The sequence below is a fragment of the Sus scrofa genome, unplaced genomic scaffold (genome assembly GCF_000003025.6).
Source record: "Sus scrofa isolate TJ Tabasco breed Duroc unplaced genomic scaffold, Sscrofa11.1 Contig1914, whole genome shotgun sequence".
In the NCBI taxonomy this organism is placed as follows: Eukaryota; Metazoa; Chordata; class Mammalia; order Artiodactyla; family Suidae; genus Sus; species Sus scrofa.
Window position 1 is genome coordinate 2,330,734 of NW_018084979.1, and position 20,844 is coordinate 2,351,577.

The 20,844-nt window shown below is 53.8% G+C and overlaps 1 protein-coding gene across 5 annotated transcripts in view; it reads right to left on the bottom strand.

The window, feature by feature from the left end:
- The window catches only part of PPP1R13B (protein phosphatase 1 regulatory subunit 13B), a 93,849-nt gene extending 93,032 nt beyond the window's left edge, over nucleotides 1–817 (bottom strand). Inside the window, exon 1 of one of the 5 annotated variants that reach the window (XR_002341078.1) lies at nucleotides 562–817. Coding sequence is in view for 2 of the 5 variants with exons in the window: in XM_021081531.1 (XP_020937190.1) it covers nucleotides 562–570 (9 nt within the window). In the remaining 3 variants the exon portion in view is untranslated. The remainder of the gene's footprint in view (nucleotides 1–561) is intronic. The other 4 variants (XR_002341075.1, XR_002341077.1, XM_021081531.1 and 1 more) reach the window with 4 other exon arrangements.
- Between the last annotated feature and the right edge of the window lie 20,027 nt (nucleotides 818–20,844).

The window sequence follows — 20,844 nt, forward strand, 5'->3', positions numbered from 1 at the left end:
GACCGGGAGAGGGGCGGTTTCCAGCGTGGGAACGCCACGCGGGGGTGCCCACGCCGCCGACTCCCGACACCACGGCAGCAGACTGCAGGCGGGGTCACCGGCGCCGCGAGACGCGGACGCCGGCCAGCGCCGGACGGCACCCCCGCCTCCCCACCCGGCCGCCCGCCGGAGAAAACGGACGGAAAGCTGACTGGCTCCGATTTCCCCTCCCGCTTCCCCTCCCGGCAGCCGCAGCCGGAGGCTCGGCAGGAAGGGCCGCGCCGCGAACGAGGGGGCGCCGGCCCGGGGATCCCCGCCCGGACCCCGCCCCCGGGCGCCCGACCCCGCCGGCCGCCGCCCCCGACGCCGGACCCCGGACCCCGGCCCGGCCCGCCCGGCCCGCGCTGACAGCCGGCGCCGCCCCCACCTGCCCGCCCGGGGGGCGCCGGGGCCGGGCGCGCCCGCCAGGCCACTTCCTTCCCCGCCCGCCCGGGCTCGCGCGGGCCCCGGGGGCAGGGAGCCGCGGGAGGAAGGAGGCTTGGCCGGCCGCCCGCGGAGGAAGCCGCCGCCGCCCGCACCCACCGGCATCATCGCGGCGCGGGTCCGTGGCGCCCTCAGCCGCCTGACAGGACGCTCGGCGCCGCGCCGCGCCCGCCGCTCCGGCCGCTCTCACAGGCCGCGCGCCCGCCGCCGCGCTCTCGGGCCCTCAGCGGCTAGGCGGCGGCTGCGGCGGGCTGCGGAGCCCGGCCAGCCCTGTCGCGGCCGCCGGCGCGCTGCGTCGCTGTCCCGGGACCGGTCGTCGCCGCCGCCGCCTCCGCCGGACCGCCTCCCGCCGCCAGCCCGCGGACTCTCCTCTCAGCCCCCGCAGGCCCCGCCCCCGGCGCGTCGCCCCACTCGGGGCCAGCCGCCCCCTCCGATTGGCCCGGCTGGACTCGGGGCGGGCCTGGGGGCGGGGCACCCCAGCCCCGCCCTCCCAACCTCGCTCCCGGCGGCGGCCAGGTACGAGCGCGCCCTAGCGCGTCCGCGCTCCCGCGGGCGAGCGGGGGAGGGGCGGCCGCGCTGCGGAAGCCGGGCCGCTGCCCCGCCCCGCGTGACGGCCTGTGGGCTCCAGGCCGCACGGGGCCGAGATTCGGGACTCCCGAAGACCTTGGGCATGGGAAAACGGAGGCGTAAAGAGGGAAGGACCCGGCCCGGGCACCAAAGCGAGTCACTGCACGGCCGAGACTCGAACCCCTAGTTCGGGCAGGCCGGCGGGGGCGGGGCGCATCCCGCGGCGACGGCGCGCGCTCGCTTCTGACCGCGTCCTGACCCCTGGCGCCCGGTGGGGCTGCAGGCTAGAGGCTGGATCGGAAGGGCGTGGGTGCGCCCCAAACCATGCATGTGACCCAGCTCCGCATTGCTCAGGATGAACCCACGAACCGGCCTGGCACCTGTTCCTCTCCACCACCACCTCTCCGCGGTGCCCTTTCCCCACGGCCAGCCGAGCTTCCCCGGCACATAACCGCCCTTCAGACCTGGCCCTTCGCACAGGCGATCCCTTCCCTGGCCTAGCATTCCTTGCGCACCAGTGCCAGCATCCTCTGATGCCCAAACGTCCCCAGGCAGCATCCCGTCCTCATCTCTAGGATCTAGGTCTCTCCTTACAGCCCTGTCTCCTGTGACTCCATCCCCTCTGATCTGAGTGTCGGAGGCCAGGGCAGGGCCATTCATCGGTCCTGAGCCCAGCGCTGGGGCCGAGCCGATCTTCACTAAAGGCCTCCCAATGGACAGACATCCTTTCTGTACCCGCCACGCTGTGCCGTTCACTTGAGCGCTGACAGAGATGAGACGTGACCGACGTATTCCTCAGGCGGCATTTAAACTTCCTCGAGTATCTGGAGCGTAGGGGTCTATTTATGGCCCCACACACCACCTTGGGAATGGCCCAGCTCTTCTGAGGGGCTTGAGGCTGCGGGGAGGGGCCGGGGGACCACAGAGAGGAGGCTAGAGAGCAACCACCTGAAGCCAAAGGAGTTAGTGGCTGAGAGTGCACTTTCCAGTTAGACAGACACTTCCTCTGCCACACCCTGGCAATTTGATCTTAGAGAAGCTACATCTTCTCTCTGTATCTCAATTTGCGCATCTCTATAATGGGAGATTACAGAAGTAATAACACCTGCCTCACGGGATTTGGGAAGATTCAGACATGGTGTATGAAGATCTCCTAGCACAGTTTGTGGCCCGTGGGAGCTGCTCCGTAAATAGTAATTTTCTCTAATTTTGCTATCATTAGCAAGCGGGCTGAGTAGAAAAATGTATCACAGGTAATCCCCTGAGAGATTACCCAGGGATTTAAAAATTTATACACACTGGGCATCCTTGGCTAATGACACATCTCATGGGAGCAGGGTTTGGAGAGAACAGGAAGCGCGAGGAAATGGAAGATCCTAGCTTAGAAGTCAGAGACCTGGGTTCTAATTCCAGCTCTGCTTCTGACTCCTGTGTCGCCCTAAGCACCTTGCATCTCTTCTGTGGGTCCTGGTTTCCACATCTCTAACCAGGGAGGGGTTAGCTTCCACGATCTCTCAGGGCTTTTCAGCTCTGACACACTACATTCATGAGCCGGGAGGTAGGGGTAGGTACGGGCCCACCGAGCCAGACGAGGGGTGCGCTTTTCCAGGGCTCTGCAGAGAAGTACCATCTGATAGGTGGTCAAAATGAGTGCCCTCTCCTGAGAAAGGGCGTCTTGGCCACTGGGGTCCCACCCTTGCCTGCAAGACCTGGAGGCACAGACAGTGGCAGCTGCCCTGCCCTCACCCCAAGTTACCCTCCATCCTCCAGGCTGGCATCCATCTGAAGCCAGGCTGGTTGGTGGCCCTCCACAGAGGCTCACTGGTCCTCCTCCTCCTCACCATCCTGCTACCACCTCCAAGCACAGGCGCCAGCACCTGGTATCCAGACCAAGGGCGTGCACAATTGGCCAGTCTGCTGTAACCTCCACCACACCCTAACCATCCCACACATGGACCTAATTAGGTCACACATAAACCCTCCCACCGTGCGAGGCCCTCTGTGTCTCCAAATCACCCAGATTAAAGTTCCCAAGAGGCCCTTCAGGAATCACTATTGATGGGATATGGTTTTTAGGGTCATTTAAGGTGGTCTAAGAAGATGTTTAGGCAGTTCAGAGACGCACATGACCAAAACGGTTCAGAGAGAGAGAGACAGAAGGAGAGAGGGAGGAACAGCTCAAGCATATTCAGGAAATTCTTGATAATTGTTGAAGGTGGGTGATGTGTTCGTGAGATATTGCCCTTTTCTCTCTACTTTGGCTGTTTGAAACTTTACATTAAGAATGATCCAAGGAGTTCCCCTCATGGCTCAGCGGAAGTGAATCTGACTAGCATCCATGAGGTCACAGGTTTGATTCCTGGCTTTTCTCAGTGGGTTAAGGATCTGGCGTTGCCTTGACCTGTGGTGTAGGTCACAGACGCATCTCGAATGTAGTGTTGCTGTGTTTGTGGCATTGGCTTTTGCAGCTACAGCTGATTCGACCCCTAGCCTGGAAACCATATGCCGTGGGTGCAGCCCCAAAAAGTGGAAAAAAGAGTGATTATTCTAAAGTAAGTAAAAAGCCCATTTGGGGAGAGAATCAATATGGAATCATATTTACCTAAAGGAATTCTCGAAGAACCAAGGACACGAGTAAAGTAATGACTGTAGGTGGGAATAGGAACTGGTGGATTGGGAACAAAAGTCAGAGTGAGAAGTCTCACTACTACTTTTGAAAAATAAAGCTTGGAGTTCCCGTTGTTGCTCAGTGGTTAACGAATCCGACTAGGAACCATGAGGTTGCGGGTTCGATCCCTGGCCTCGTTCAGTGGGTTAAGGATCCAGTGTTGCCTTGAGCTGTGGTCTAGGTCGCAGACACGGCTCGGATCCTGTGTTGCTGTGGCTGTAGTGTGGGCCAGCGGCTGCAGCTCTGATTAGACCCCTAGCCTGGGAACCTCCATATGCCTCAGGAGCGGCCCAAGAAATGGCAAAAAGACATAAAAAGAAAAAAAAAAAAAAAGAAAGAAAGAAAAAAAGAGAAAAAGAAAGCTTTATCATATGGAAGTTCCCTGGCCAGGGATCGAATATGAGCCTCAGCTGTGACCTATACCAAAGCAGTGGCAATGCCAGATCCTTAACTTGCTGTGCCAGGCTGGGGATAGAACCCGTGCTTCAGGAGTAAACTGAGCCACTGCAGAGATGCCAGATCCTTACCAGCTGCACCACAGTGGGAACTCCCTAGAGGAGTTTTAGATTTACAGAAAAATTGCAAATACAGAGTTCCCATATTCCTCTCCCAGCCCCCACCCAGTTTCTATTATTAACCTCTTATATTAGTGTAGTATGTTCATTAAAACCAATGAACCAGGAGTTTCCACTATGGTGCAGTGGGTTAAAGATCCAGTGTTGTCTCTGCAGCGTCATGAGTTTGATTCCTGGCCAAGAGCAGTGGGTTGAGGATCTGGCATTGCCGAAGCCATACACAGGTCAAAGTTGCAGTTCAGATTCAATCCCTGGTCCGGGAACTTGCATATGCTGTCGGTGCAACCCCTCCCCCCCCCCAAAAAAAAAAAACCAATTGGGTTGTGATGACCATTGCACAACTATAAATGTACTAACATTCATTCAGTTAAAACAAAACAAAACTGGAGTTCCCTTCGTGGCTCAGTGGTTAACGAATCCGACTAGGAACCATGAGGTTGCGAGTTCGATCCCTGGCTTTGCTCAGTGGGTTAAGGATCTGGCGTTGCTGTGAGCTGTGGTGTAGGTTGCAGATGCGGCTTGGATCTGGAATTGCTGTGGCTGTGGTGTAGGCTGGCAGCTGCAGCTCCAGTTGGACCCCTAGCCTGGGAATTTCCATATGCTGCGGGTGTGGCCCTCAAAAGACAAAAAACAAAAACACACACGAATATCAATACTTTTTTAAAGATTTAAATTTTTCCACGGTAGTTGATTTACAGTGTTCTGTCAATTTCTCCTGTAGAGCAAAGTGACCCAGTCATACATATATATATTCTTTTTCTCACATTACCCTCCATCCTGCTCCATCACGAGTGACTAGATATAGTTCCCTGTGCTATACAGCAGGATCTCATTGCTTATCCATTCCAAATGCAATAGTTAGCATCTACTAACCCCAAACTTCCAGTCCATCCCTATCCCACCCTTAATAAATTTTTTTTATCATCAGAGATAACTTTTTTTTGTCTTTTTTTTTTTTTTTTTTTTTTTTGCTTTTTAGGGCCACACTCACGGCATATGGAGGTTCCCAGACTAGGGATCTAATCAGAGCTGTAGCCACCAGCCTACACCACAGCTCATGGCAATGCCAGATCCTTAACCGGCTGAGCCAGGACAGGAATCGAACCCGCAACCTCATGGTTCCTAGTCGGATTCGTTAACCACTGAGCCACGAAGGGAACTCCCCAGATAACTTCATTTTTTAAAAATGTATTTTATTTGGGTATAGTTGATTTACAATATTGTGTTAATTTCTGCTGTATAGCAGTGATTCGGTTATACATATAAATACACACACAAATACACATTCTTTTTCGTATGCTGTTCCGTTATGATTTCTCACAGAATATTAAATATTGTTCCCTGTTCTCTACAGTAAGACCTTGTTGTTTATCCATTCATACATTTTTAAAAAAATTTTAGGAGTTCCTGTTGTGGCTTAGTGGTAGCAAATGCAACCTGTTATCCGTGAGGACTCGGGTTCGATTCCTGGCCTCACTCAGTGGATGTAGGATCCGGGGTTGTCATGAGCTGTGGTATCGGTCACAGACACAGCTCAGATCCCTCATTGCTGTGGCTGTGGTGTAGGCCAGCAGCTGAAGCTCCAATTAGATCCCTAGCCTGGGAACTTCCATATGCCTTGACTTTGGCCCTAAAAAAGAAAAAAATTGGGCCACACCTGTGGCATGTGGAACTTTCCCGGGGCCAGGGATAACACCCGTGCCACAGCAGCCACCCACGTCTCTGCAGTAACAATGCCAGAACCTTAACCCGCTGCCCCGCAACTGAACTCCCATTTGATACATTTTTATTAACTAAAGTCCATATTTTATTCTGATTCCTTTACTTTTACGCAGTGGCCTTTGTTCCAGGATCCCATCCAGGACCACACGTTCTGTTTAGTCCTCATGTCACTTGCGGCTCCTCTTGGCAGTTTCCCAGACCTTCCTTGTTTTTTAAAGACCTTGACAGTTCTGAGAAATACTGGTTAGGTATTTGGCAGAGTATTTCTCACTTGAGATTTATTTGATATTTTCCTCATAATTAGAACGAGTTTATTTATTTATTTATTTATTTTATTTTTTGCTTTTTTTGCTTTTTTTAGGGCCTCACCCGCAGCATATGGAGGTTCCCAGGCTCGGGATCCAATTGGAGCTGTTGCTGCCAGCCTACGCCACAGCCACAGCAATACAGGATCCGAGCAGGGTCTGTGACCTACACCACAGCTCATGGCAATGCCAGATCCTTAACCGACCGAGTGAGGCCAGGGATTGAACCCACAGCCTCATGGTTACCAGGCAGATATGTTTCCACTGTGCTGCAACAGGAATTCCTTTTTTTTTTTTTTTTGAGTTTATGGGGTCTTTTTTCAAAGAATATCACAGAGGCAAAATGTCATTTTCTTTGTTTCTCTTTTTTTCTTTCTTTCTTTTTTTTTTTCAGTTTTGGCTGCTTTGGGGCATATGGAGCTTCTGGGCCAGTGATCAGATCCAAGTTGCAGATGAGACCTAAGCCACAGCTGTGGCAACACTGGATCCTTTACCCTCTGTGCCAGGCTGGGATCGAATCTACATCCCAGTGCTTCCAAGCCCGTCTGACCCCACTGCCCCACAGCAGGAGCTCTGTAAAACACCATTTTCATCGTAGTATATCAAAGGCACATACTACCAACATGACACTCCACTGCTGATGTTGACCTGGTCACCTGGTCACAATTACTATTTATGTCTGATTTTTGATCCAGGTGAATATTGCACTATTTGAAATTAAAATTGTCAGGAGCTCTCTTGTGGGGGCAGCAGGTTAAGGACCCATCCTTAAAGAAAAGAAAAGCAGCAGAAGAAAATAAAAATTTTAAACATCTTGGGCCCGGTATGAGTTTGCTAGGGCTGCAAAGATCACAGCATAAGCGTCTTAAACCACAGAAATTTATTTTCCCACAGTTCTGGAGGCTGGAAGTCCTAGTTCAAGGTATTGGTAGCTTGGGTTCTTCTGAAGCCTCTCTCCTTGGCCTGCGGACGGCTGCCCTCCTGCCAGCTCTCCACAATCTTTCCTCTTTGAAACACGTCCCCCTTGTCTCTCCCACTCTTTATAAGGACATGCGTGGGACTGGATTAGGGCTCAGCCACGTGACCTCCATTTAATCCCAATCAACTCCTCAAAGGCCCCGTTTCCGAGTACAGTCGAGTACAGTCGTATTCAGATGTGTTAGGGGTTAGGATTTCAACATATGAATCTTGGGGGGGGGGGACACAATGTCGTCCCCAACAAGACCCTTCCCAGCATGGCTCTAGTCTCCCTTTTCACATTAACCTGCTCTGCACCCCACACCCAGAGGTCACACCCCAGCCATCCAGGGGCCTGGGCCTCCCCATCACCAGCTCCCCACACCTGCAAACAATCCCTTCTGCCAATTTCCTCAAGAAGTGCTACCCGCTCTTGTCACAATTCAAATCTTTCCTCTTCTTCAAGGCGTCTCTAGATTCCCCCCAGGAGCCCACATCTCCGCCGCCTTCTCCCAGACTGCTTAGTCCTGGCTGCCTCATCACAACCTGCTGCCTTAGGGCTGGAGACCGACCTGTCTGCCCCAGGGACCGGCGGGCTCGTTTCGTTAGTGAGAGTGGCCTGGGTTTCTCTCCTGCGCCAGCACTGGTCCTGGCCTTGGCAGCACAACCTTGCGTAAGGCGGACAAGGGCCCTGTCTTCACGGAGCTTCTACTCTCGTCGCGGGAGAGGATGCTCGACAAGAACATGAGCAAATAAAATAACTTCAAATACTGGTGAGCACATTAAAAAAAAATTCAGCAGAGCCAAATTAATGTGACCGAGACAGCTGCTTTTGTCGGGAGAAGGTGACATTTGAGATGGGACTTGAATACGGAGGAGGCAGCCTCCTGGGCCCCAGGGCGGCTGTGTGGAGGAGGAGGGGAAGGAGTGTGCTCTGCAGCTCCGGGACAGTCGGGGGGGCCTCAGCCGCGGTGGGGGGAGGCAGGGACTGACTCAGGGCTGGATTTGTGAGCCATGAGTCCATACTTTATTCTGGGGAGTAGTGAGACCGGATTGGTGTTTTCCAAGGCCCAGTGGCCACCATGGGGACGCTGGCTGGCACGTGGCCGGAGTGGAGGAGGGAGACCCTTGGGAGGACTGAGGTGGAGGGTGGTGGATGCCAGGAAGGGGTTCCGTTTGGAATGTGCTTCGAAGGGTGAAACTTGGGGAGTTCCCATTGTAGCTACGCGGAAACGAATCTGACTAGCATGAGGACGCAGGTTTGATCCCTGGCCTCGCTTAGGTGGTTAAGAATCGGGCATTGCTGTGGCTGTGGGGTAGGTTGCAGACGCGGCTCGGATCCCGCGTTGCTGTGGCTCTGGTGTAGGCCGGCAGCTGTAGCTCTGATTCGACCTCTAGCCCAGGAACCTCCACATGGCGTGGGATGTGGCCCTAAAAAGACCCGGAAAAAAAAGAAAAAAAAAGAAGAAGGTGGAGCTTGGGAAGGAGAGAAGAAAGGGAAGGAAAGACAGGGGATGGCCTCCAGGCTTCTGCCCAGTGCCAGCGGCTGGGGTTCAGACAGGCTGTCTGGTACCCACATTGCCCCCTGCATACTTAGCAAGCAGGAGCCGGGGGTCCAGTGCTGATGCCCTGCTGTGCCATGCTGTCCCCAGAGGGCCACAGGTCAGTACTCATGTTCCTCTGACCAGGCTGAGGCTGGGCACCTCCTCTTCTCTGCCCACCACCCCTAAGTGTTGCCTATCTCATTCCTCCCCCCCCTGCCCAGCCACCTCACTTCTTGTTTCCATTTAGCCTCCTTACCACCGAAGGGGTGTCTCTAACGTGGGAATCATACCTGCCCCACGGCCCCAGGGAGGCCCCTCGGTGGTTCCGTCAGGGGGCGGGGGGTCAGCCCCCGAGGGAGCGAGGGAGCGTCCTGGCTCCCAGCCTCCTTTCGCCGGCCTCCTCCCACCTCCACCCGCCCCAGGCCAACTCCCCCCTCCCCCGCCCCGCTCCGCTCCGCCTCCCCAATCCCTGCGCGTCGCCCTCGTTCCCCCCCCCCCGCACACCCCGTGTGTGGGTGGGGACAGCGGGGGCGGAACCAGAGGCTCTGTCACAGTTCCCGGGAAACCTGTTTTCACAAACGTTGGCTGCGAACCAGTCTTGGTTCCGTTCGCTCCCCAGGGGCACTAAAACTGTAATATTTTTTGTCATCAAGGTTAGAAAAGAGCTTGGTACGAACACAGCCGGCGATCTGTTTTTCGCCTTTTGTTCCGCTGGGCGCGGCCCTGCGGGGGTGTGTCCCCAGCGCCCAGCACGCAGTGGGCGCCCAGCAGCGTTGGTGGATTCGACGCCACGCTGCCTCCACCCGGACCCCGCAGCTGCCGCGCCAGGCCGGGAACCGCAGGGCGGGGCTGGGGGCTGGGGAGCGGTGTTCACTCCCCCACAGGCCCCTGTGCCGGCCGCGGGTGCCTAGGTGCCGGGTCACCGCCTGGCAGGGGGTGGGGGGTGGGGGTGTCCTTGGGGGAGGGGTCCAGTGTTCCGCACACAGGAGCCTCAGCTCATCCCTGCGGCTCCCCGGCAGGCAGGTGTTCTCTGAAGCCCAGAGAGGTTTCGCCCCTTGCTCAGGGCCAAGGAGCGGGGACCGCCGGTGGCCGGGACGCCTGTCCCACGGAGCAGGTATCCGCCCCACGGCCAAGGTGCCAGGTGCGAGCTTCCAGCCAGAGGCTGCCTCTCGAGCTCCCAGGGCCGCCGGCCCCGTCCTGGTGGGCGGAGTCTCCGGAGGTGGGCGTGGTCCCCCGCCCCTGGGGCGGGTCCGCCTCCCATGTCCACACACTTAAAAACGCACCGCAGCCACACCCCTCATCCTGGTCTGAGTCCTCAACTGGGTTCTCCTCTCTTCTTGGGACCCGCCTGGGACCCGGCTGGGCCCCTGTGGGCAGAAAGCCAGCAGTTGGTCCGGACATTCGTTCCTGAGGATGCTCCTTTCTGACCGTGACTGTGTCCTCGGCAGACTGGAGGCTGTGAGGTTGCAGTCCCTGCCCGCAGGGAGCTTGTTGGCAATTTAGTGTCCGGCCTTTTGTTCTCCCCCCCGGCTGTCCACCCCGGGCCTTCCCTCCCGCCCTCCCCGGCTGGGTTCGCCGGCTGAGTCCCCTCCCGCCCAGCGCCGGGCAGCAGCCCTCCCACCCCTCAGGTGTTTCCAGTTTCCCCCATTATTCATGATGCTGTCACATCAGTCAGGGTCCCGTGGGAAAACAGATGGCTTCCGCCAGTTAGGGAAATTCCTGGAGGGTTATTTACGAAGGGGGGTCGCTTACCGACAGGGAGCGGGGGAAGGGAACCAGAGCGGAGCGCAAGCCTCCGGGAGCAGCACCGGGGGCGGTTACCACTCCTAGAGCGGGAGGAAAGCAGCCGGAAGGTCGCCAGAGATGAGAAAAGAGGCACCAAGGGGGTGTCTGGTCTTGAGAGCAATGACATTCCGTCAAGCGACAGCCTCCCCAAGGCGCTCCAACCGGGAAGAGCCGTGTGGAGTCCCTGACCTGCCACGAGGGCACTTCACTGGGCCAGCCCACTGGGTTCCTTCCTTCCTTCCTTCCTTCCTTCCTTCCTTTCTTTCTTTCTTTCTTTCTTTCTTTCTTTCTTTCTTTCTTTCTTTCTTTCTTTCTTTCTTTCTTTCTTTCTTTCTTTCTTTCTTTCTCTCTCTCTCTTTTTCTTTCCTTTTAGGGCCTCACCCGCGGCATATGGAGGTTCCCAGGCTTAGGGGTCGAATCAGAGCTGTAGCTGCCGGCCGACACTATAGCCACAGCCACACCCGAGTCTCATCTTCGACCTACATACACCACAGCTCAAGGCAATGCTGGATCCTTAACCCACTGAATGAGGCCAGGGATCAAACTCGCAGCCTCATGGTTCCTAGTCGGATTCATTTCTGCTGCCCCACAAAGGGAACTCCCAGTCCACTGGGTTCTGAGGGCCTGGGACCTGCGGAGGCAGCTCCTAGAGATGGGCCTTGGGGGCGGGGGGGGGGGGGGGGGGGGGCCACAGTTCTGACTAAATTCTGAACTCTGTATACACTTGGCATTGTTTTCTGAGCTTAAGCTCCATTTTGCAGTAACTAATTGGATATTTTGTAGCAAGAAGTTAAATGAACTCTCCATGGGGCCCATGAGCTTAGACTGTGGAGCTACAGACCACCTGCTGTTTAGGTCGGTCTGTGTAATTTGGGGCAAGTTGTCCAAGCTTTCAGTGCCTCAGTATACTCTTCTATAAAATGGGGTCACAGTGCCTTCCTCAAGGATTTTGGTCTGGATTATATAAAATAGTGAGTGTGGCACACAGCGACTCCCTAGCCGGCGTCTGCTGTTCCCCTGTGCTGGGTGTGACGCACCTGCCAGGCCAGGAGGCTCCTGGTCTGGGAGCCCCTGTGCCCATCTGTGCACCTGCAGCCTTGGATGACCAGGCAGGCCAGCCTGACCTTGAAATGCCCCCACCAGCTGAACGGCAGCGTCTTCTCCCTCTCCTCCCCCTCCGTCACACAGACCACAGACATGAACACGAGCCGGAACAGGGTGATCTGTTCTTTTTGCCAACCCAACGCAGGCAGCTGGCAGCAGGGGTTGGCCCTTTTGGGGGGGTGGAGCTAACGAGGCTGACGGCTGACATGTGTACTGGGGTGCCCGAGACATCCAGGACAAATTCTGGAAACTCTTCCAAGGGGGTGGGGGTGACACTGGACAGACGGGTGGTTGTCAACCCCTTAGCCTGCCTGGCTGAGCAGGGAAGGCATTCAGCTGAAAGAGGTACGAAGAACTCCTTCAGACCCTGTGGGAGCCTCGCTGGAGAACCCTGGTCTTGACAGATGAGTCCCCCTGGGCCAGAAGGGGGACTGGTTTTTAACCAGGCAAATAGTATGCAAATGCTTCTGATGAAAAACTGCAGGCCAGTCTCTGAGCCACATGCCCCAGGGATATGTGGGAGTTCCGGGGATGGAACCTGTGCACAGCAGTGACCCGAGCTGCTGGAGTGACAATGCTGGATCCTTCACCTGCTGTGCCACAAGGGAACTCCATGGACGATTTTAATGTGTGTGTGTGACTTTCATTTTTATAAACATTGTGCTTACACTGTTATACCTTAGTGTTCAGCACTAGGTATTATTAACTGGCTCCCTACCACGGCCGATGAGAGTTCAGTAATCCCACTTGCCCTCTCCCAAAACATCTTTCCCTTTTCACAGCACTGTTACATCGTATTTCCCATTTAAATGACATTCAGTATTCCATGATGTACCCTTGTAAATAGTGCTCACTGCTGAGCCAAGTTGTGTACAGACTGCTTTGCTATAATACATGTTTTGTGTGTGTGTGTGAGCGTGTGTGGCCACACCTGTGGCAAGCCGAAGTTCCCGGGCCAGAGATCAATCCTGCACCACAGCTGCGACCCGAGCCCCTGCAGCGACAATGCTGGATCCGTAACCTGCTCCACAACACGTGTTTTGTTCATGCCGATTGGCTCACAGGGACTGGTAGGCAGGGAAATGACGCCAGGGCACCCCAGAGGTCAGGTGGTTCCTACACAGTTTTTCCCAGTGTATTAATGTCTTGAAGTCATCGGGGCATGAATTCCAACAATTAAGAGGGCCTTAGCAACAGATGAGGGCCTTGAAAGATGAGGAAGCTGAAACATCCCACAGGGAAGCCTTCCCCTTAGCGCACGAATGGTGCGATGTGGGACCATTTCACTGCCTCTGCGTTCAATCTGTCTGGGGAAGCTGAGCGTGCAGATGAAGCAGCAGCAAAGACGCGCCAGCGAATGACAACATTTTGGTTTTGATGCGTAAAGAGAACGATACCTCTATATTGTATTTTTATTGTTGATGAAACTGGTCTTTTTCTCTTTGTTCCTTTCTTTGGGGCCGTACCCGCGGCTCATGGAATTTTCCAGGCTAGGGTTCGTAGATGCAGTTTCCAGCCTACACCACCGCCACTGCAACTCAGGATCTGAGCTGTGTCTGCGGCCTACACCACAGCTCGCGGCAGTGCCGCATCCGTAACCCACTGAGCAAGGCCAGGGATCGAACCCGCATCTTTATGGATACTATTCAGATTCGTTTCCACTGCGGTACAACAGGAACTCCCTCACGAAACTGGATTCTTTTGGAGGTGAACCTCTTCAAGGGTCAGCATCTCTGAGGAGGCGAAGCCTGAAGGCTAAGGCTGCAAAGGAGCATCAGCTGTGCTTTCAGGTGCTCAGGCCAGAGGGGAACCGACTGTGTGAGTGTCTGCATTAGTATCATTGTTGTTTTTATTAGGGCTCTTGTTACAAAGGTCTGAGGAGCCAAACAAACTTAACAAAGGAGGTGTATCCAGAACATATAAAGAATTCTTTTTTTTTTTGTTTTGTTTTTTGTTTTTTGAGGGCCGCACCCACGGTATATGGAGGTTTCCAGGCTAGGGGTCTAATTGGAACTTTAGCCACCGGGCTATGCCACAGCCACAGCGACACCAGATCCAAGCCGTGTCTGCGACCTACACCACAGCTCATGATAATGCCAGATCCTTAACCCACTGAGCGAGGCCAGGGATTGAATCCACAACCTCATGGTGCCTAGTCTGATTCGTTTCTGCTGCGCCACGATGGCAACTCCGTAGAGAGTTCTTACATCTCACGAATACAAAAAAAAAAAAAAAATTGAAAAAAGAGGCGTTCCTGCTGCAGTTCAAGGGGATTGGCAGCGTCTCTGCAGTGCCAGGACAGTGGGTTAAAGGACCTGGCGTTGCTGCAGCTGTGGCATAGGTCAAAACTGCAGCTCAGATCTGACCCTAGCCGGAGAACTCCATATGCCTCCGGGGCAGCCAAAAAAGAAAAAAGAGTGAGCAGGGCCTTCTCTTACGGCGCAGGGGGTTAAGGATCTGGCATTGCCATGTCGTCACTGCAGCACTTGGGTCACTGCTGTGATCTGGGTTCATTCCCTGGCTTGGGAACTTCCGCATGCCATAGTTGTGGCCAAAAAATAAAATAAAATAAAATAATAAAAAATAGCAGAAGATTTTGTTTTTTTGTTTTCTTTTTATGGCTGCACCTGCAGCATATGGAATTTTCTGGGCTGGGGTAGAATCAGAGATGCAGCTGCAGACCTAGGCCACAGCTTGCAGCAATGCTGGATTCTTAGCCCACGGAGGGAGATTAGGAATCAAACCCTCGTCCTCATGGACACTATGTCAGGTTCTGAAACCACTGAACCACAAAGGGAACTCCAGAGCAAAAGATTTTGAAGGGACCCTTGAGCAGAGATGTAGATGACACATAAGCACACGAAAAGATCGTCATCAGTCAGCATCAACGAGATACCATCACATACCTGCTATAGAGGCTACAAGGAGTGAGGCCGACAGTATCAAGTGTTGGCGAGGAGGACGGCGTCTGGAATCTATCTCACACACGGCTGCTGAAACTGCAAAATTGTTCGGCCCCTTTGAAAAACAGTTTGGTGTTTTTGTCTCCTTTGGGGAGAGGTGCCTGTGGCAAGAGGCATTTCCCCGACCAAGGATTGAATCCATGCCACCGCAACAACAAGGCCAGATCCATAACCAGAAACCCCATAAGGGAGCTCCTATACCACATTTCACTTTCTCTTTCCTTCCTACCTTCCTTCCTTCCTTCCTCTCTTTCTTTCTTTCTTCGCAGCATCCATGGCATATGGAAGTTCTCAGGCCAGGGATGAATCCAAGTCGCAGATGTGATCTAAACTGTAGCTGCAGCAAGGCTGGATCCTTTTACCCGCTGCACCAGGCTGGGTGTTGAACTCATGCTTCCACAGTGACCTGAGCTGCTGCATCAGCTTCTTAACCTCCTGCACCACAGCAGGAGCCCACATACCACGTTTTCTTAAAACAGTCTGTTGATGGGCACCTGTGCTGTTTGCATGTCTTGGTTATTATAAGTATGAAGTGTTTCCTGGGTGGATGCCCAGGAGTGGGATTGCTGGATCATACGGTAGTCTGTATTTAGGAGTTTTTGTTTTGTTTTGTTTTTTGCTTTTTTTTGCCATACCCACAGCCTATGGAGGTTCCCAGGCTAGGGGTCTAATCGGAGCTGTAATTGCTGGCCTACACCACAGCCACAGCCACGCAGGATGAGAGCCGTGTCTTCAACCTATGCCACAGCTCATGGCAATGCCTGGTCCCCAACCCGCTGGGAGAGGCCAGGGATCGAACCGGCGTCCTCATGGATATTAGTTAGTCTCGTAACCTCTGAACCACAGTGGGAACTCCTCCTTCTACATCTTCATAGTGGTGCTTATATAACTACTTACATTTTTAAGAACTCATCAAATTTCATGCTTAGAAAGAAAAAAAAATTTACTGTGTAAATATTATACCTCAATACTCCCAACTTGTTTAAAATGTTCCACAGGTTTTAAGTGCCAACCCTGCTTTTCTCTGTAAGCCGTGTTATTTTTAGTGAATGGATTTACAAAAGGCAAGATATTAAAGGAACATATATATTGAGTTATACCAAAAAACCCTCAGTTGTGATTATATTTCCTTTCCTTTATAATTTTTTGTTCTTCTGGGAGTTAATATGCCTCAGTTTTTTTTGGGGGGGGCCACACCTGCAGCATGTGGAAGTTCCCGAACCTGCCTGCACACAACATGACCCAGCCACCTCAGTGACAACGCCGGACCCCTAACCCACTGTGCCATAAGGGAACTCCCTGATAGGCCTCCATCTGGATAGGCTGCTCTCAAGTCTGCTGCACAGCTATCGTCCTGGGAATTCTCCTCAACCTCACTCCTGCATGGGATTTGTTTCCTGTATACTTTATCATCCATTTTCTTGAGTTTGCATCTTCTTCAGGGCAAAGCACATCCTCCAGTAGCTTATTGAGATAAGGTGCTTGGGAGGTGAATTTTCCAAGACTTTGCATTCTGAAAGTGTCTTTACTTGCACAATTGACGCATAGTTTGGCCGGGAATAGAACTTCAGGTTGGAAATCATCATCTATCAGCATTTTGAAGGCGCTGGGATTTCCCGTTGTGGCTCCGTGGTTAGCGAATCTCACTAGGAACCATAAAGTTGCGGGTTTGATCCCTGGCCTTGCTAATTGGGTTAAAGATCCTGCATTGCTGTGGCTGTGGTGTAGGCCAGTGGCTACGGCTCCAATTAGACCCCTAGCCTGGGAACTTCCGTATGCTGCAGGTGTGGCCCTAGAAAAGACCAAAAAAAAAAAAAAAAGAATTTTGAAGGTGTTGATTCCATTGTCATCTTGCTTCAAACATTGCTGTAGAAGAGGTTCTGCTACCTCATCTTTTGAAAATGACGTGCTTTTTTCTTTTAGCAAGCTTTTAGAGTCTTATCTTTATTCCCACTGGTTTGAAGATTCAAGTGCTCTTATGTTAATTTTTATCCATTAATTATGCTGGTAACTTGGAGAGTTTTTTTTCATCTGGATACCTGTATCCTTCAGGACTGGAAGCTTTTCTTTTTATGTCTTTTAAAAAATTTTTTATTATTTTTATTTATTTTTTGTCTTTTTTGCTGTTTCTTGGGCTGCTTCCATTGGGATCTGAGCCTTTTCTGCAACCTACACCACAGCTCACGGCAGTGCCGAATCCTTAACCCACTGGCAAGACCAGGGATTGAACCTGCAACCTCATGGTTCCTAGTCAGATTCGTTAACCACTGAGCCACGATGGGAACTCCATTTTTTTGTCTTTTTAGGGCCACACTCGTGGCATACGGAGGTTCCCAGGTTAGGGGTCCAATCAGAGCTGTAGCTGCTGGCCTGCAGCACAGAAACACCAGATCCTTAACCCACTGAGGGGGACCAGGGATCAAACCCATGTCCTCATGGATATCAGTCAGGTTAGCTAACCACTGAGCCCTGACAGGAACTCCTGGAAGTTTTTCTTAAAATTTTCTTTGATAATTTCATCTCTTCTGTTTTCTTGCTCTCTCTCTCTCTCTCTCTTTTTTTTTTTTTTTTCGGTTGTTGTTGTTGTGGGATTCCTGACATCCCTGCTTTTAGTCTATTAATTGTCTTATTGAAAATTTGCTCCTTTGGAGTTCCTGTCATGGCCCAGTGGAAACGAATCCGACTAGGAACCATGAGGTTGTGGGTTCGATCCCTGACCTCGCTCAGTGGGTTAAGGACCCGGCATTGCCGTGAGCTGTGGTGTAGGTCGCAGACCCGGCTCAGATCCTGCGTTGCTGTGGCTGTGGTGTCAGCTGGCAGCTACAGCTCCCATTCGACCCCTTGCCTGGGAACCTCCATATGTTGCAAGTGTGGCCGTAAAAAGACAAAAAAAAAAAAAAAAAAAAAAAAAAGACAAAAGAAAATTTGCTCCTGTCTCGATGTGTGTTTTGGGAGGTGTTTCTTCAACTCGAGGAAAAGATGGTCTCAGGATGACTGTGGACAGTTTCACGGCCACCTGCACACTCAGGACCTCCCAGCTTTCGGCTCCAGCCTGGACTCTCCTCTGAATTCCGCATTCTTGCCTATCACTGCCTTCTTGGCCTCTCTCCTTGCGTATCTACCGGGCATCTAGGCTTAACACATCCCAAACCCCATGCCCAATGGTAGGCTGAATAACCACCCCCCCCAGATAAACACATTTTAACTCCCAGAACCTGTGGATGGTCCTTTAGATGGCAGAAAGGACTGGCAGGTGTGATTAAGGTAAAGCTCCTGAGATGATCCTGAATTCGGTGAATCTTAAATGTCATCACACGTGCCCTCATAAGAGAGGCCGGCCGGGCCAGGGGAGGAAGCAGGAGGCGTGAAAACAGCTGCAAGTGAGCTGAAGAAGGGGCCAGAAGCCAAAGCATTTGGGGGCCTTCCGAAGCTAGAAAAGACAGGATGCAGCTTTGCAGAAGGGACCAGCCCTCTGGACACCTTGGCTTTAGGGCGACGAGATGGATTTCAAACTTCTGTCCTCCAGAGCTGTAAGGCAAAAAATCGTGCTTTGTAATCGTGTCTTGTAGTTGTTATGGCAACCACGTCCGCTGACCCCCCTCCCCCCCAGCTCCCCCCACCCCAACCTTCCTCCTCCGCTGAGGGAGGCCCATCTGTGCTCAGGCCAGCCCCTCAGAGGGTCCTCGTGTCCTCCTGGCCTCATATCCCACATCCAGGGGACGAGGAAATCCTTCCAGCTCTGCCTTCAAAATGCCTCCTGAATCTTTCCAGGTTTCCCCACCCACCGCAACCACCCCTGCCAAGGAGTGTCGTCCCTTGCCTGGATCCCTGCAAAAGCCCTGGTGGACTTCCCATCATGGCCCAGTGGAAATGAACCTAACTCATATCCATGAGGACGCAGGTTCGATCCCTGGCCTCGTTCAGTGGGTTAAGGATCCAGCGTTGCCATGAGCTCTGGTGTAGGTCGCAGATGCAGCTTGGATTTGGCGTGGCTGTGGCTGTGGTGTAGCCCGGCACTGATATGACCCCTAGCCAAGGAACCTCCATGTGCCTCAGGTGCAGCCCTGAAAGACAAAAAGACAAAAAGACAAAAAAAAAGAAGAAGAAGAAGAAGAAGAAAATGGGAGTGTCCTCATTCAAAGGGCAGGGGTGAAGCATCATCAAACGTACCAACGTATAAAACGCTTTCCTTTCTCCCAAGAGAAAGTCTGTCTCTCCTGACCTGCTGTGGTCTTTTAATTTGTTGATTGTGGCTGCACCCATGGCACGCGGAATTTCCCAGGCTGGGGACCAAACCCATGCCACAGCAGTGCCCATGCTGGATCCTTAACGCCTCGGCCTCCAGGGAACTGCTGTCATGGTCTTTTTGGTTGTGTAATGTTGCACTCCCTGGGGCACAGGGATGCCCACCATGACTTGCAGACCCTGACTGGCCCCCAGGGCCCCACCCTTGGTGCACACACGGATCACAGGCTGCTGAGTCAGCGGTCTCCCCTCCCCACGGGCAACCCCCAAGGGGTTATGAGCTCCGTACAGGAAGTACTCGCTCCTGCCAAATCACCTTGAGAGCAGCCGGGGGCAGGGCTGCCACGTCCCTGTGCTACCCTGAGATGCTCTAGGGTGCATGGAACTGTTCCCGACCCTCCTTGCACCCGTGCCTGGGTTCCCACCGTAGGCAGAAGGTGGTCCGGTTGCAGGGCTGCTGTGCGGGTGTCTGATGGGGCCCGGGGCGCCAGCCAGCCGACGAGTGGACCATGAGGAGGCAGGAAACCATGCGAAGGAAGACCAGGCATTAGTGAGCCCAACACCAACCCCCGAGCTTTGGACTCCACTCACAGAACACGCGAGGTAAAATTATCCAGGCTCTCAGGTGGGGAAGTGCAGGCCCCCGAGGGTGGGGCCCTCTGTGACCGTGACCGTGAAGCTGGCCTGGCCCTGACGTCTCTCCCTCAGCCTCATCAATGAGGCCACCTCTGACTGTCCCCCCCTTTCCCTGCACTCCAGGTGACCTTGTTCATCTGGTTTAAAGCCTGACTCTCTCTCTCTCTCTTTTTTTTTTTTTTTTAGGGCCACACACTCTGCATATGGATGTTCCCTGGCCAGGGGTGGAATTGGAGCTACAGCTGCCGGCCTGCACCACAGCCACAGCAATGCCACATCCGAGCCATGTCTGTGACCTACACCACAGCTCTTGGCAAGGCTGGATCCCTGACCCACTGAGCAAAGCTGGGGATTGAACCTGCATCCTCATGGATACAAGTCAGGTTCTGAACCCACTGAGCCACAACAGGAACTCCTAAAGTGTGATTCTCACCCCTGAAAAAGGTGCCTGACGGGGGAAACCTGTCCCCAGCACCTAGGACAGTGCCCAGCACACTAGAGGTGCTCAGTGAATACAGGAATGCAGGAACCATTACACGAGGGAATGACGACGTGAGTAAGCGGAGGGCTTTCTCCCCACCAGCATCCTTGCAGCTTCCTCAGATCTGCCAACTCACCTCCCGCTGCTTTCCACCTTCGGAACCAGCACCAGATTCTCGGCTCTGTTTCTCTGTCCTGTGGCTGCCCCGGTGGGCTGGTTGCTGGCCCTCAATGCTGGGGCGTTCTGGAAAGCAGCAGCCGAGACGGGTGTCCTCCGGGGCTGTCTAACCAGCCCCCTTTCCTTTCTCAGCTCTGCTCCTGCTCCTCCTCCTCTGAAATTCAAATTTGTAGCCCTAGGAGCCAGGCTCCTCTGTAGGCACCTGCCAACTTGGTAAAACTATGACTCTCAGAGAAAGGTACAATTGCCACTCCCACTTCTTAGGTGAGTGAACAGAGAGTAGAGGTTGAGAAACTTGCCTGAGGCCACACAGCTGCTCAGTCTGGGCAGGACTTGAACCTGAGCCTCCAACTGCACAGCCTCTTGGCTCTAACAGTGCCCCTGGCCGGTGGCGGTGGCGGAGATGCTGGGCGGGGAGCGCCAGTCCCGGCAAGCCTTCCGCGGGGAGCCTGCGCTGCTCCTGGATGGGGCCCTGGGGCGGGGCTGAGCTACACGCCTCTGCTTTGGGGTCTGAAACCAGAACTTGCTGCTCTCTCCCGGGGTTCCACAGCCTCGGCGGGCCAGTGCCCACTTCCCTCAATATAGGGAAATAGAGGGAAGCAGAGGAAGCAGCTTGGGGACAGTACCGCAGAAGGGACAGGGGCGTGCCCCGT